This window comes from Prionailurus bengalensis, chromosome B2 (genome assembly GCF_016509475.1).
Source record: "Prionailurus bengalensis isolate Pbe53 chromosome B2, Fcat_Pben_1.1_paternal_pri, whole genome shotgun sequence".
Classification (NCBI taxonomy): domain Eukaryota; kingdom Metazoa; phylum Chordata; class Mammalia; order Carnivora; family Felidae; genus Prionailurus; species Prionailurus bengalensis.
The window spans coordinates 74256347-74269251 of record NC_057349.1 but is presented as its reverse complement, the minus strand read 5'-3'; the positions used below and the strand labels follow the sequence as shown (position 1 = coordinate 74269251).

Genomic DNA, 12905 nt, shown 5'->3' with positions numbered 1-12905 from the left:
ATTTTCTTCTTTTTCAAAAATTGTTTAACTGTTCTAGATCCTTTGCCTTTCCAAATAAATTTAAGAATTGACTCCTCAGTTTCTACTATAATAACAAAACTGATTGTATTATTATTATTATTTTTTGGAATTGCATTGAATCTAGAGATCAGTTTGGACAAAATTAATACTAACATTGGGTCTTTCAATCCATGAAAACAGTATCTCTTTCTCTCAGAAATGTTTTGTAGTTTTTAGTGTATGGGTCTTGACCATATTTTGTTAAATTTATCTCTAAGCATTTCATGATTTTTCATGCTATTTAATTGTCTTTAAAATTATACTATCAACCATTCATTGTAAGTTATAGAAATATGATTTTTTAAAAAATATATTGACTTTGGGGGCGCCTGGGTGGCACAGTCGGTTAAGCGTCCGACTTCAGCCAGGTCACGATCTCGCGGTCTGTGAGTTCGAGCCCCGCGTCAGGCTCTGGGCTGATGGCTCAGAGCCTGGAGCCTGTTTCTGATTCTGTGTCTCCCTCTCTCTCTGCCCCTCCCCCGTTCATGCTCTGTCTCTCTCTGTCCCAAAAATAAAATAAACGTTGAAAAAAAAAATTTTTTTTAAATATATTGACTTTGTAACCTGTGAACTTGCTGAACTTACTGGTTAGCTTTAGTAACTTTTAGGTAGATTCCTTAGGATTTTCTACATGGATAAACATGTCATCTGTCAATAAAGACAACTGAATTTCTTCCTTTCCAATATACATGTGCCTTTTTCTTTTTTTATTATTATTTTTTCAACTCGCAGCACTGGCTAGGACTTCTGGTACAATTAGTATGACTAGTAGGCTGTATTTGGGGTCTTCTCTTTATATTACACCCTGAATACCCTTCAGCCAATAAGCTGGCATGATTATAGGGCCCCCTTCATTTGTCTGGATCATAGTTCTACACTGCTTGATATCCATTGGATGAAAATAGTCATTTCCCATATTTTATCTGGCTTTCTAGGTGCTTATGGCAGGATGGAAATTCTTGTAACAGTTAATATTTCAAAGTCAATGTGAATGTTCCATCTAAGAGACATTTCAAGCAAACACTTCTATATACTCCAAGATTTATACTTTTATTATACTAGATCACTAAAAAATTATGTACCATAGAAATTCCTTCATAGGATAGTAATTTAACATTATATTCTCAACATTTTTTGAGTACTGATCTTAGTAATGGTCACACAGAGAATATTTGTATGTCTTTTATAAAGCTGTGCATGGAAGAAATTGTGTTCAATGCCCCATCTCTAATCATGGACACAATGACTTATCCTTAGAACTTAGTGCTAGGAAACTTGATAACTCTCACATTACTGCTCTGTTGTCTGTATGACTGCTGCAAATTATTTAACTTCACTGATTTGCAGTTTTGGGGATATGCTCAGTGTCTGGAACACATCATATCATAAGTGGTAGTGGCGTTTCTAAAATTGTTGTAGAATTTCAGTAATTCTAATTATATCTAAATTTAAATCTCTGTTTAAATAGATTGTTCAATACAAATCACAAAATACCATGTTACAAGTTTTCTGTCATCAGTGTTTTTTGGAGGCCCATTTGTGAAAAAAAAATGTAATTCCTGAAGTACTCTGGGTGGATTTTTGGGATATGTAATTCCTTCCAGTTTTCAAAATGCTACTCAGGACAAGCAAGAACATTCTTAAGGGTTCTTTATTGTAAATCCTCCTTGGTCAGTTAATTGATGGAGTTGGAGATTTTTTTTTAATTCAGCACTTCTCCTAGGTTTCAGTTTGATCCTATGTCAATGATGATGAGGACACCATTACAATTTAGGTGTTAACCATAAAAATGCAATATGGATGCTTAATATGAAGGATTTTAAAAAATGTTTATTTATTTTTCAGAGAGAGAGAGAGCACACACATACATGCACAAATGAGGGAGTAGCAGAGAGAAAAGGAGAGAGAATCCCAAGCAGACTCCAGTGCTGTCAGTGCAGAGCCCTACATAGGGCCTGAAGCTATGAACCATGAGATCATGACTTGAGTTGAAATCAAGAGCTGGGTGCTTAACTGACTGAGCCATTCAGGCGCCCCATATGAAGGATTTAATTAGATCAGTTACTCTCAAGGTTATTATAAAGGGGGTATTCAATTCCTGTTGTTCAAATTGTTTCAAGCTTGAGAAAATGTCACTTCCCAGATCTTCAGGTCTATTATTTATCTAATGTCTAACCCAAGTTAATCTTTTGAATGATGGTTGTTTGGAAAAGCTAGCTGAAATATACTGTTCTAAGGGACTATTGTTCTAAGAAGCCTATGCCTTTGTTCTTTAAAGAAATTACTTCCCTTTTATCCTTTAAGATAAAAACTTAAGGAAGAATTAGAATAGAACTAATATATATATATATATAGAGAGAGAGATATAGATATATAGATATATAGATATATAGATATATAATGGAATATTACTCAGCTGTCAAAAAGAATGAAATCTTGGCATTTGCAATGATGTGGTGGAGCTACAGTATATTATACTAAGCAAAATAAGTCAGTCATAGAAATACAAATAACATATGATTTCACTCATATGTAGAATTTAAGAAACAACACAGATGAACATATGGGACAGGGAAAAAGAGAGAGAGAGAGAAACAAACCATTGAAGACTCTTAAAGACAGAGAAAAAATGGAGGATTGATGTAGAAAGGTGGGAGGGGGTTGTCTAGAAGGTTGATGTGTATTAAGGAGGGCACGTGTGATTATTGTATGTAAGTGATGAATCACTGAATTCTACTCTCGAAACAATATTACACTGTTACAATATTACACTGATTAGAATTTAATAAAAATTTGAAAAGGAAAAAGAAAGAGGCAATAGGCTGGCACAGTTAAGGCATGATGATTTTGGTCACTCTGATGATGTGCACCTACCTAACAGATTTTCCATGGCCAAACTAAATCCATCTGGACACCTGCCTGTGTGAGCAAGATGCTGTACTGATTTTCATGACATGAACTGGCTCCTTCATTGACTTAATAAAATAACTGGTTTTCTGGCACTATATACATTGTTATTATTTTAGTTATAAAAGAAGCAACTCAAAATCATGTTAAGATCCATGGAAACAAAACTTGCCAAACATGCTATAACAATAATGGCATATCTTTATTTATTTACTTCTGAAACTATAAACTGGAAAGAGCTCTGTAAGTAAGGATGATAATAATGTTCTTGTATGAGTTCCTTAGCTACCCAAACCAAATAATGGGAAATAAAATTATTTTTTACTCACAATCATCTTCCCAGTTATGCCACACTGTGCAAAATGAAACACAGGACATTCATGGGACAAGAAAGCCTAGTCAGTCTGCTTAATAAAAATACAAAGTAAAAACTATGAAGGTCCACATAGAATATTTTGAGAAAGCCATCCTTTTAAGGATTCCCATAGAGTCTGCTGGGAGAAGAGTTTCAATGATCAGAGGTTCTAAGGATCACTTTGGTGACTGCTAACTCTTGATATTAACAGAAATGTCTCATCATTGCTAAATGGTGTGTCTTTTTTTTCCACAGATCAATGAAATTCCATTACATTCCACAAGTATTTATTGGGCCCCTATCACGTTGGTATCTAGTATTATGTCAGGGACTGAGTAGCTAGAATTTAGCATTTTGAGGCACACTATCAGTGTGCATTTATCTGACATCATAGAATGACAAAATAGTTGAGAGCAAAAGTTCATGAATAATTTTTTTCAATCAATCATGTACATATTACATGTACTTTAAGAATTGAGAGGTATAAGAATGCCAGGTGATATAGGATGTTGGAGAATGTTTCATGTATAACATGAAATTTGAACTGTACTTTGGAGAACAGATAGAATTCAGAGTGAAAGGAAAAGAATGGAAAAAATATCTCTGTACCATCTATCTATCGATCTATCATCTATCATCTATCTTTCATCTATATTTTGGTGGAGAGCAGCTTGAATTGAGTCACTGTGATTAGAGTAAATCTGAATTTCCAAAGACATGAGAATAATTCCTTGATGTAATGAAATAATCGGGAGAAAAAGTTTTGAAAGTTCCAATAAAGATTACATCAGTAATAACATTTTTACTGTAGCATATAATATTCTTCTTCTTTCCCACCACATATAACTCATTTATCCCCCAAATCCAGTTCAAATTCATTTATGTTTTAAGTCTCCACTTCACCTTGTGCTGTGTAGACACAAACCTAAATTGGCACATCCACTTAATATAAGCTCTGATCCAGGTCCTGTAAACAATGGTCAAAGATGATGCCAGAATGGTGAAAAGTTGACTGCCTTTAGCTACTTCTTAAGTATTATTATATTAAGAAAAAATTATCTGTGTGAGTTTTTAGAAAAAAATTATCTGTGTGAGTTATATCAACTGGATACCTGACTCCAAGGAAATATGAAGGTCTTATCTAGGTGCTTATACCTTATACACAGTGGTTTTACACATACAGGATACTCAATACATATTTTCTGAATAAATGAATAGATTAATAAATACATTTAGGCTCTTTACAGGCTTTAATCCTTTCAGAGTGATTGGCATGTGTTGCTGTTGTGATTCTGGAGTTTTTATGGTGAGGGGATTTTTTAATTTGCTCAATAAATGAGAACGATAATTCTTTGGATACTTCTTGAACAACTTGAATTCTCTCAGCTATAATCAGAAGTAGATTTTTTTTAAAAGTAGATTTTAGGGGCACCTGGGTGACTTAGTTGGTTAAGCATCTGACTTCAGCTCAGGTCATGATCTCACGGTTTGTGAGTTCAAGCCCTGCATTGAGCTTTTTGCTGACAGCTTGGAGCTTGGAAGGTGCTTCAGATTCTGTGTCTCCCTCTCTCTCTGCTCCTCTCCTGCTCACTCTCTGTCTCTGTCTCTCTCTCTCTCTCTCTCTCAAAAATAAATAAAAATTTAAAAATTAAAAGGTTAAGAATGTGGATTTATTAAAATTATATGTGAAATAATAAAATTATAGAGAAGTAATATTTTACTAGCCAAAAATTAAATCTACATCTGTTATTTATTAAACCATCTCAACCCACCTCTCAGTGTGGATGGGGATCACTTTCTATGTCCCTGAATTCTCTCCTGCCCAATTCTTTTTTTTTTTAAGTTTATTTATTTATTTTGAGAATGAGAGAGAGCACATGTGCATGATCAGGGGAGTGGCAGAGAGAGAGGGAGAGAAAGAGAATCCAAAGCAGGCTCCATGCTGTCAGCACATGGGACTTGATCTCATATATTGAGATCATGACCTGAGCTGAAGCTAAGAATCTGACGCTTAACTGAGCCACCCAGGTGCCCCTCTTCTGCCCAACTCTTATGAAACCTAAGTTCATAATGTGGCTTTTCTGAGATTTTTATCTTACTCTGAATCAAATTTTCAACCCACTTTTTTTTTTTTTAATTTTTTTTTTCAACGTTTATTTATTTTTTGGGACAGAGAGAAACAGAGCATGAACGGGTAGGGGCAGAGAGAGAGGGAGACACAGAATCGGAAACAGGCTCCAGGCTCTGAGCCATCAGCCCAGAGCCTGATGCGGGGCTCGAACTCACAGACCGCGAGATCGTGACCTGGCTGAAGTCGGACGCTTAACCGACTGCGCCACCCAGGCGCCCCCAACCCACTTTTAATAATTGTTCATGCTGCATTTTTTTCTTTGATCAGATTTTTAAAAATACATTTGTCATGTATGTGTTTTGTAAGCCTCAAACCCTCTTTTAAAAATAATAAAGCATAAAGAAACATACATTTTCAAAACACATACTCTGCTTCAGTAATTGTGTTAGGTACTATAGATAGAAGTCAAAACTTGATTAGTAAATTATAGGAAAGAACACTGAAGCCTAATGAAAATTGGTAAAATTTTCTACCCCCTAAATATATGTCAATTTGAAGGATAATATAACTCTTTCATAGGTTTAGAAGTAGGAAAGGACTAAAGAGGCATTTAACACAACTTGTTATAAATGTGTTCCACAAAACACTATTGCAGAAGACAGTTTTAGTTTCAAGAATTAAATAAATACTTCCTGTGGTCAAGTAATGACAGTACAAAATCAATGGTGGGTACAATTGCTGGTGCCTTAGCACAAGTCAGGAGAGTGGCTCCAAAGTGTACTAGTCATCATCGTATTCTTCACTGCCACACACTTTCAGTAAAAACAAATAAAAAAAACCCTGATACCTCATTGTAATTTTGATTTGCATTTCCCTAATGATGAGTGATGTTGAGCATCTTTTCATGTGTCTGTTGGCCATATGGATGCCTTTTTTTGGAAAAATGTCTGTTCAGGTCTTCTGCCCATTACCTAATAGGAGTTGTTGTTGTTGTTTTGTATTGAGTTAGAAGTTATTTATCTATTTTGGATAGTAACCCTTTTTTGGATATATCATTTGCAAATATCTTACCACATTCAGTAGGTTGTCTTTTTTTATTATTATTAATGGTTTCTTTTGTTGCAAAGAAGGTTTTTAGTTTGACGTAGTCCCAATAGTTTGTTTTTGCTTTTGTTTCCCTTGTGAAAGGAGACATATCTAGAAAAATGTTGCTATGGTTGATGTCAAAGAAATGACTGCCTGTAATTTCTAGGATTTTTATGGTTTCAGGTCTCATGTTTAGGTCCTTAATCCATTTTGAGTCTGTTTTTGTGTATGGTATTATAAAGTGGTCCAGTTTCACTCTTTTACACGTAGCTGTCCCATTTTCCCAAAACCATTTGTTAAAAAGACTGTCTTTTCCCCATTGTATATTTTTGCCTTCTTTGTCATAGATCAATTGACTATATAATCATGGGTTTATTTCTGGGATCTCTAGTCTATTCTATTGATCTATGTGTCTATTTTTGTGCAAATACCCTACCGTTTTGATTACCACAGCTTTGTAGTATATCTTGAAATCTGTGATTGTGATATATCCTGCTTTGTTCTTTTCAGGATTGCTTTGGTTATTCAGGGTCTTTTGTGGTTCCATACAAATTTTAGGATTATTTTTTCTAATTGTCTGAAAAATACTGTTAGTATTTTGATAGGGATTGCATTGAATCTGTAGGTTGCTTTATAAGCAATGTTTGTTGCTTATATTGTTATAAGGACGTTTTAACAATATTAACTCTTCTAATACATGAGCATGGGATATCTTTCCAGTTGGTTTCTGTCATCTTCAACTTCTTTCATCAGTGTTTTATCATTTTTGTAGTACAGGTCTTTCACCTTTTTGGCTCAGTTTATTCCTAGATATTTTATTCTTTTTGGTACAATTGTAAATGATGTGGTTTTTTAAATTTCTCTTTCTGCTACTTCATTATTAGAGTATAGAAATGCTACTGATTTCTGGGTATTAATTTGTATCCTGCCATTTTACTGAATTCATCATTACTTCTAGTAGTTTTTGGTAGAGTCTTTAGGATTTTCTGTATATAGTATCATATTATCTGCATATAGTGACAGTTTAACTTCTTTACCAATATGGATGCCTCTTATTTCCTTTTCTTGTCTGATTACTGTGGCTAGGACTTTCAGTACTATGTATTATGCTAAGTGAAATAAGTCAGACTGAGAATGACAAATACCATATGATTCTACTCATAAGTGGAATCTAAAAAAAATGAATAAATAAACAGAAAGCAGAATTAGGCCTATAAATACAGAGACCAAACTGATGGTTCCCAGAGGGGAGGGAGTTGGAGATTGGACAAAATGGGGGGGATGGGGAGATAGAGATATAGACTTTCTATGAAATGAATAAGTCATGGGAATAAAAAGCACCATAAAGGGAATACAGTCAATGATATTGTAATAGTGATGTAATGGGACACATGGTATCTATACTGTGGTGAACATACCATGATGTCTAAACTTGTCAAATCACTAAGTTGTATGGCTGAAACTAAGGTAACATTATGTGTCAACTATACCCAGATAAAAAATTAAACAAACAAACCCCTAAAAGCAGACAAACAAAAGCTAGTTTTACTTAGTAATGTCCTCAATGGAGCAGTAAAAATTATTAAAGTTATTGAGTCTTGGCTATTGAGCACATTATTTTTAGTAATCTAGGTAGATAAATGGTAATTGTGCACAAAACATTTCTACTGCATGTGAAGTAGGATGGTTATCTTGAGGAAAAGTATTTCTAGATTTGTTTGAGTTGTAGGTAAACAAGCCATGTTTTTCTTGGAATACCAGGAAAAGTTTCCTTTTCACTTGAAAGAATGACTGACAATTTGTATTGAGACATGAATATTTAGCTGGCATCTTTTTTTTTTCAAGAGAATATTAAATCATCTATTGATTACACATGATAATGGATGATACACAAGCTTTAATCCCATCTATAATTTTATCTGATACCATAATTCAATTTAGATATATTGCATAGGATGTGCCAACAATCATATTAATAACCAAATAAACTCCAGGATTTTGCTTGGGTGACCCTTTTAATGGTGACCTCCAGGTCACAACACATTAACTGTCAGTTCAACCACACCAATGTTTATGGAGACAATGGCTTCTGTGCCCAAGCAGGTTGCACATATATTTCAAATGGAACCTGGCATCACCCTGAAGGATCTAACTTCACACTGTTGGGGTAGTTTACCAAGATGGCTTCAGAGGAGACTAACTTTACACAGCACATTTAAAAAAAGACACATTTATTCAGTGTCATGATCAGACTATTACATTTAGCAATCAACAGCATGGGTGCAAAAAAAAAATCTAAATTAAAACCCTTTGTTGGAGTGCTTTACACTTTCCACAGAACAAAAACTAAAATAACCTGTTATACAATTAGTCACAAATACAGTCCTCGAGTTTTTTGCCCATACACATGAGTATTGTCTAAAACATGTCTTCTTTGTAGCAGCTAGGCCCTGCCACCACTGTGCTTGGCTGAGTTCACAGATCTGTTGTAACCTGTAGCTTCCCTGTCACTTCTCTGGCTCTTCTTTCCTGCTAATCTTTGTTTCCTGGAAGTAATTAAAAATCTTCTGCCACTGCCAAAGCTACTGCTGCTGCTGGAACTGCCATAGCCACCTTGGTTTCGTGGTTTGGCAAAATATTGACCTCCACCACCATAGGGGCCAGAGCTTCTGCCTCCAAAATTTCCTCCTTTCATGGGTCCAAAATTTGAAGACTGATTGTTGTAATTGCCAAAATCATTATAGCTTCCACCACCTCCAAAATTGCCTCCATCATTACCAAATCCTTTATAACCATCCCCACTGCCACCATACCCATCACCACCTTGACTGCCACCAAGGCCACCTCGTCCACTGAAGTTTCCTTCATGGCCAAAGTTGTCATTCCCACCAAAACCACCTCCGGGACCATCACCGAAGTTCCAAGGACCACTTTGACCTCTTTGGCTGGAAGAGGCACTAGCCATCTCTTGCTTAGATAAAGCTTCCCTTACTTCACATTTATGGCCATTCACAGTATGGTATTTTTGAATGACAATCTTGTCTACAGAGTCATCGTCATCAAATGTTACAAAGGCAAAGCCTCTCTTTTTGCCATTGCCTCGGTCTGTCATGGTTTCAATCACTTCAATTTTCCCATACTGTTCAAAATAATCTCTTAGATGATGTTCTTCAGTGTTTTCTTTAATGCCACTGACAAAAGTCTTTTTCACAGTTAAGTGGGCACCAGGTCTTTGAGAATCTTCTCTCGAGACAGCCCTCTTTGGTTCTACAACTCTTCCACCCACCTTCTGTGGCCTTGCATTCACAGCTGCATCCACCTCTTCCACAGTGGCATAGGTGACAAACCCAAAGCCTCTGGAGCGCTTGGTGTTTGGATCTCTCATTACCACACAGTCCGAAAGCATTCCCCATTGCTCTAAACGGCTCCTCAGACTCTCATTGGTTGTTTCAAAGCTCAAACCTCGGATGAAAAGCTTCCGCAGCTGTTCAGGCTCTTTGGAAGACTCTGACTTAGACATGACGGCGGTGGGAGGGAGACTTTCATGATGCTTACTCGGTGGTATCCATGGGCAGAAAGTAGCTGACATCTTTTTAAAAAATGTATGATTTATTTCTGTCACTACAAGGAAAACAACTGACAGCATTTGTTTTTAATGATAAAGTTTGAGTTTTCAAGAGAAAATTGATTTTTGAATCAGCTACTATGAGCTTGATTGCTTTCCAGTATGTGAAAACCTTGCTGATCAAATTGGCGGTGATATTAATGGATGTATTTTTTGATATGGTATAATGAAATATGTCAACATTTGGAAGATCTCCATAACGCAGTGAATCAACATGCTCCAAATGTCACAAGATCATGCATGGGTAAAAGATCCATTGAAAGAGCAAGCTAGACAAGTAGATTTTAATGTAACACAGAATAAAAGTTTATCGATATGGCTTCTGATTCCATATTGTAATTAACCTTTCAGAAATGACCACTTGTTGAGTGTTGGTGTAGTATCAAAGAAGGATATCCACAATTATCTGAACATTAAAATACCCTTTCCTTTACAGATTATAGATCTTGAGATGCTATATTTTCTTTATATCAAAATAAATTGAATGCTGAAGCAGATATGGGAATCTCTCTGTCTTCGAGGAAGACAGACTCAAAGAGATTTTTTAAAATGTAAAAAAAAAATGATATTCTTTTTTACTACATATTTTTTATTTTGGAAAATTTACTTACTTTTCCTAAAGATACATTATTTATAGTGAAATGTAATACATATACTATTATTATTATTTTAAAATGAGTTAAACATATAAAAATTTTCTCAGTTTTAGTTTCTAAATGAGTAAATATGAATAAGATGGACACAAACAAAAGCAATTTGTGTACTCAGTAATTTTTAAGGATGAAAGGAGTCCTGGAACAAAAAAGTTTGGGAACCATGGTCTAGGAAAAAGAAAAAACCCTGAGGTTACATTTAAGTCCTTTCATTTATGCATCTTCTATTTACTAATATGGAAATGAAAACCAGCACTCATATTTCTATGATGTGAACAAATAGAAGTAAAAAACTTTAATAGTGTTGTAACTGTGAAAAATATGTCTTTTCTGGTTATTTCTAGGTACAAATATTTATGGGAGATGGAAATCCTGAAATACTGTACTTGTTTTATTTTACCAAAAATACTTTGTGTTTGTGTATCAAAGAAGAATTCTCCATAAAGTTTAATGATATTACTATTAAAATAATGTTGCCATACAGATAAAATCTGAGACTCTTAAGAAATATCAGCATAAATAGAAATTCAATAGTAAGGAATACATTTATTATAATTTCCCAAGGGCTTTTATTCCATAGAATTATGACACCTGACAAATGGCTGCGGGGAAAATGTGCCAAATGAGTTCCCCTGTTGTTTACAGCTTGTCACAGACTGGGGCAATACAGAAAGAAGATGAATGCATCCTTCCCACTCCAGATTGTCTCTACTCATAAAGGGAAACTGTTCTCTCCCCATCTCAACAATGATTGGTTTAGATCACTACAATAGATCCATGATATTCTGGTTACTTGATGAGTTTATGGAAACAGAACAAGGAAGATGGAGTCCCACTCAAGGATTTCCCTGCAAGGTGACCCCACAGTAGCCAAAGCTGAAGAAGCACTCTTTATGTTTTGTATAGGTGCCATGTTTTTTGTATCCAAATTGCCCTTTTTGTTTTTCTGATTCAATTAATGCCACCCTTAAACATTGCTACATACGACAGACTTCTTGGTCCAAGAGTGAGGCACAGACCAGCATCTCCATCACCCCTTGAAGCATTTTAGAAATGTATACTCCTGGGCTCCACCTTGGACCTCCTGAATCAGAATCTGCATTTTAACAAGATCCCCAGGGGATGTATATGTTTATTTATGTTCAAAAAGCACTATTGTGCATCGGATGATTTCAACCATGGCTGCACTTTGCAATCACCTGGGAGTTTCTAAAAATCCTGATGCTTGGACTACACTGCAGAGCAATGAAATCAGAATCTCTGAAGATAGGACACTGCTTAAGAAGAATAAACATTCTTTAAGCTCTGTCAGTGTCACCCTTTTCTACTGCATTTATATTCATAGATGCACCTCAGGATTTATTGTGGAAGTCGGTGGGGAAAATACTCCATAAGCAATTTTTTTAAAAAACACCTTTATTGAAGTATAATTGATATTTAAAAACCATACATGTTTAATAATTACAATTTGGAGTTTGGACATACTACATACACCCATGAAACCATTACACGGTCAAGGTAATAGGCATATCCATCACCTCCAAAAATTCCCTTGTGTCCCCCCTTTTTTCTGTGGTAGGAACACTTTTTTGTGTGTGTCTGTGTGACAAAAACATGGGAGTGACCTTGACACCTTTTTAGGTATACAGTATAATATTGTTAACTATTGGCATTGTTTTACGGGAGATTTCTAGAACTTATTGATCTTGCATAACTGAAACTTTATGCCATTAAACGACACTCCTCATATCCCCCAGCTCCCAGCCTCTGGCAACCAATCTATTCTCTGCTATTATTTTAGCTATTTTAGATATCTCATATAAGTGGAATCATGCAGTATTTGTCCTTCTGTGATTGGCTTATTTCATTTAGCATAATGTTGTCAACAATCCAGAAATAGCAATATTAAAACCACTGAATCAATAAGTGGTACTTAGTAAGAGTTTATTGTAGATATAAGAACAGTTCTTGAAAGAACTGGAAGCCTTTAAATTCAAAGACTGATGTGAAGCTCAGGGGCATGACATTACATGACAGTTTATAAAGTGAAAATGAGGAAGTTGTTTAACCTTTACAATGATTTGTTATTGCATTGAGGGTTTCTAGAAGGCAGGGAATGGGTTACAAGTGATTATCTTACACAATTTT

General features: G+C 35.3%; 1 protein-coding gene across 1 annotated transcript; it reads right to left on the bottom strand.

Moving 5' to 3' along the window:
- Nucleotides 1-8693: 8693 nt before the first annotated feature.
- On the bottom strand, nucleotides 8694-10018 carry LOC122490362 (heterogeneous nuclear ribonucleoprotein A1-like). Its single transcript, XM_043593006.1, has one exon. It carries the CDS (start codon nucleotides 9997-9999, stop codon nucleotides 8923-8925), a length of 1077 nt encoding a protein of 358 aa, XP_043448941.1. The 5' UTR covers nucleotides 10000-10018; the 3' UTR covers nucleotides 8694-8922.
- Nucleotides 10019-12905: the final 2887 nt, after the last annotated feature.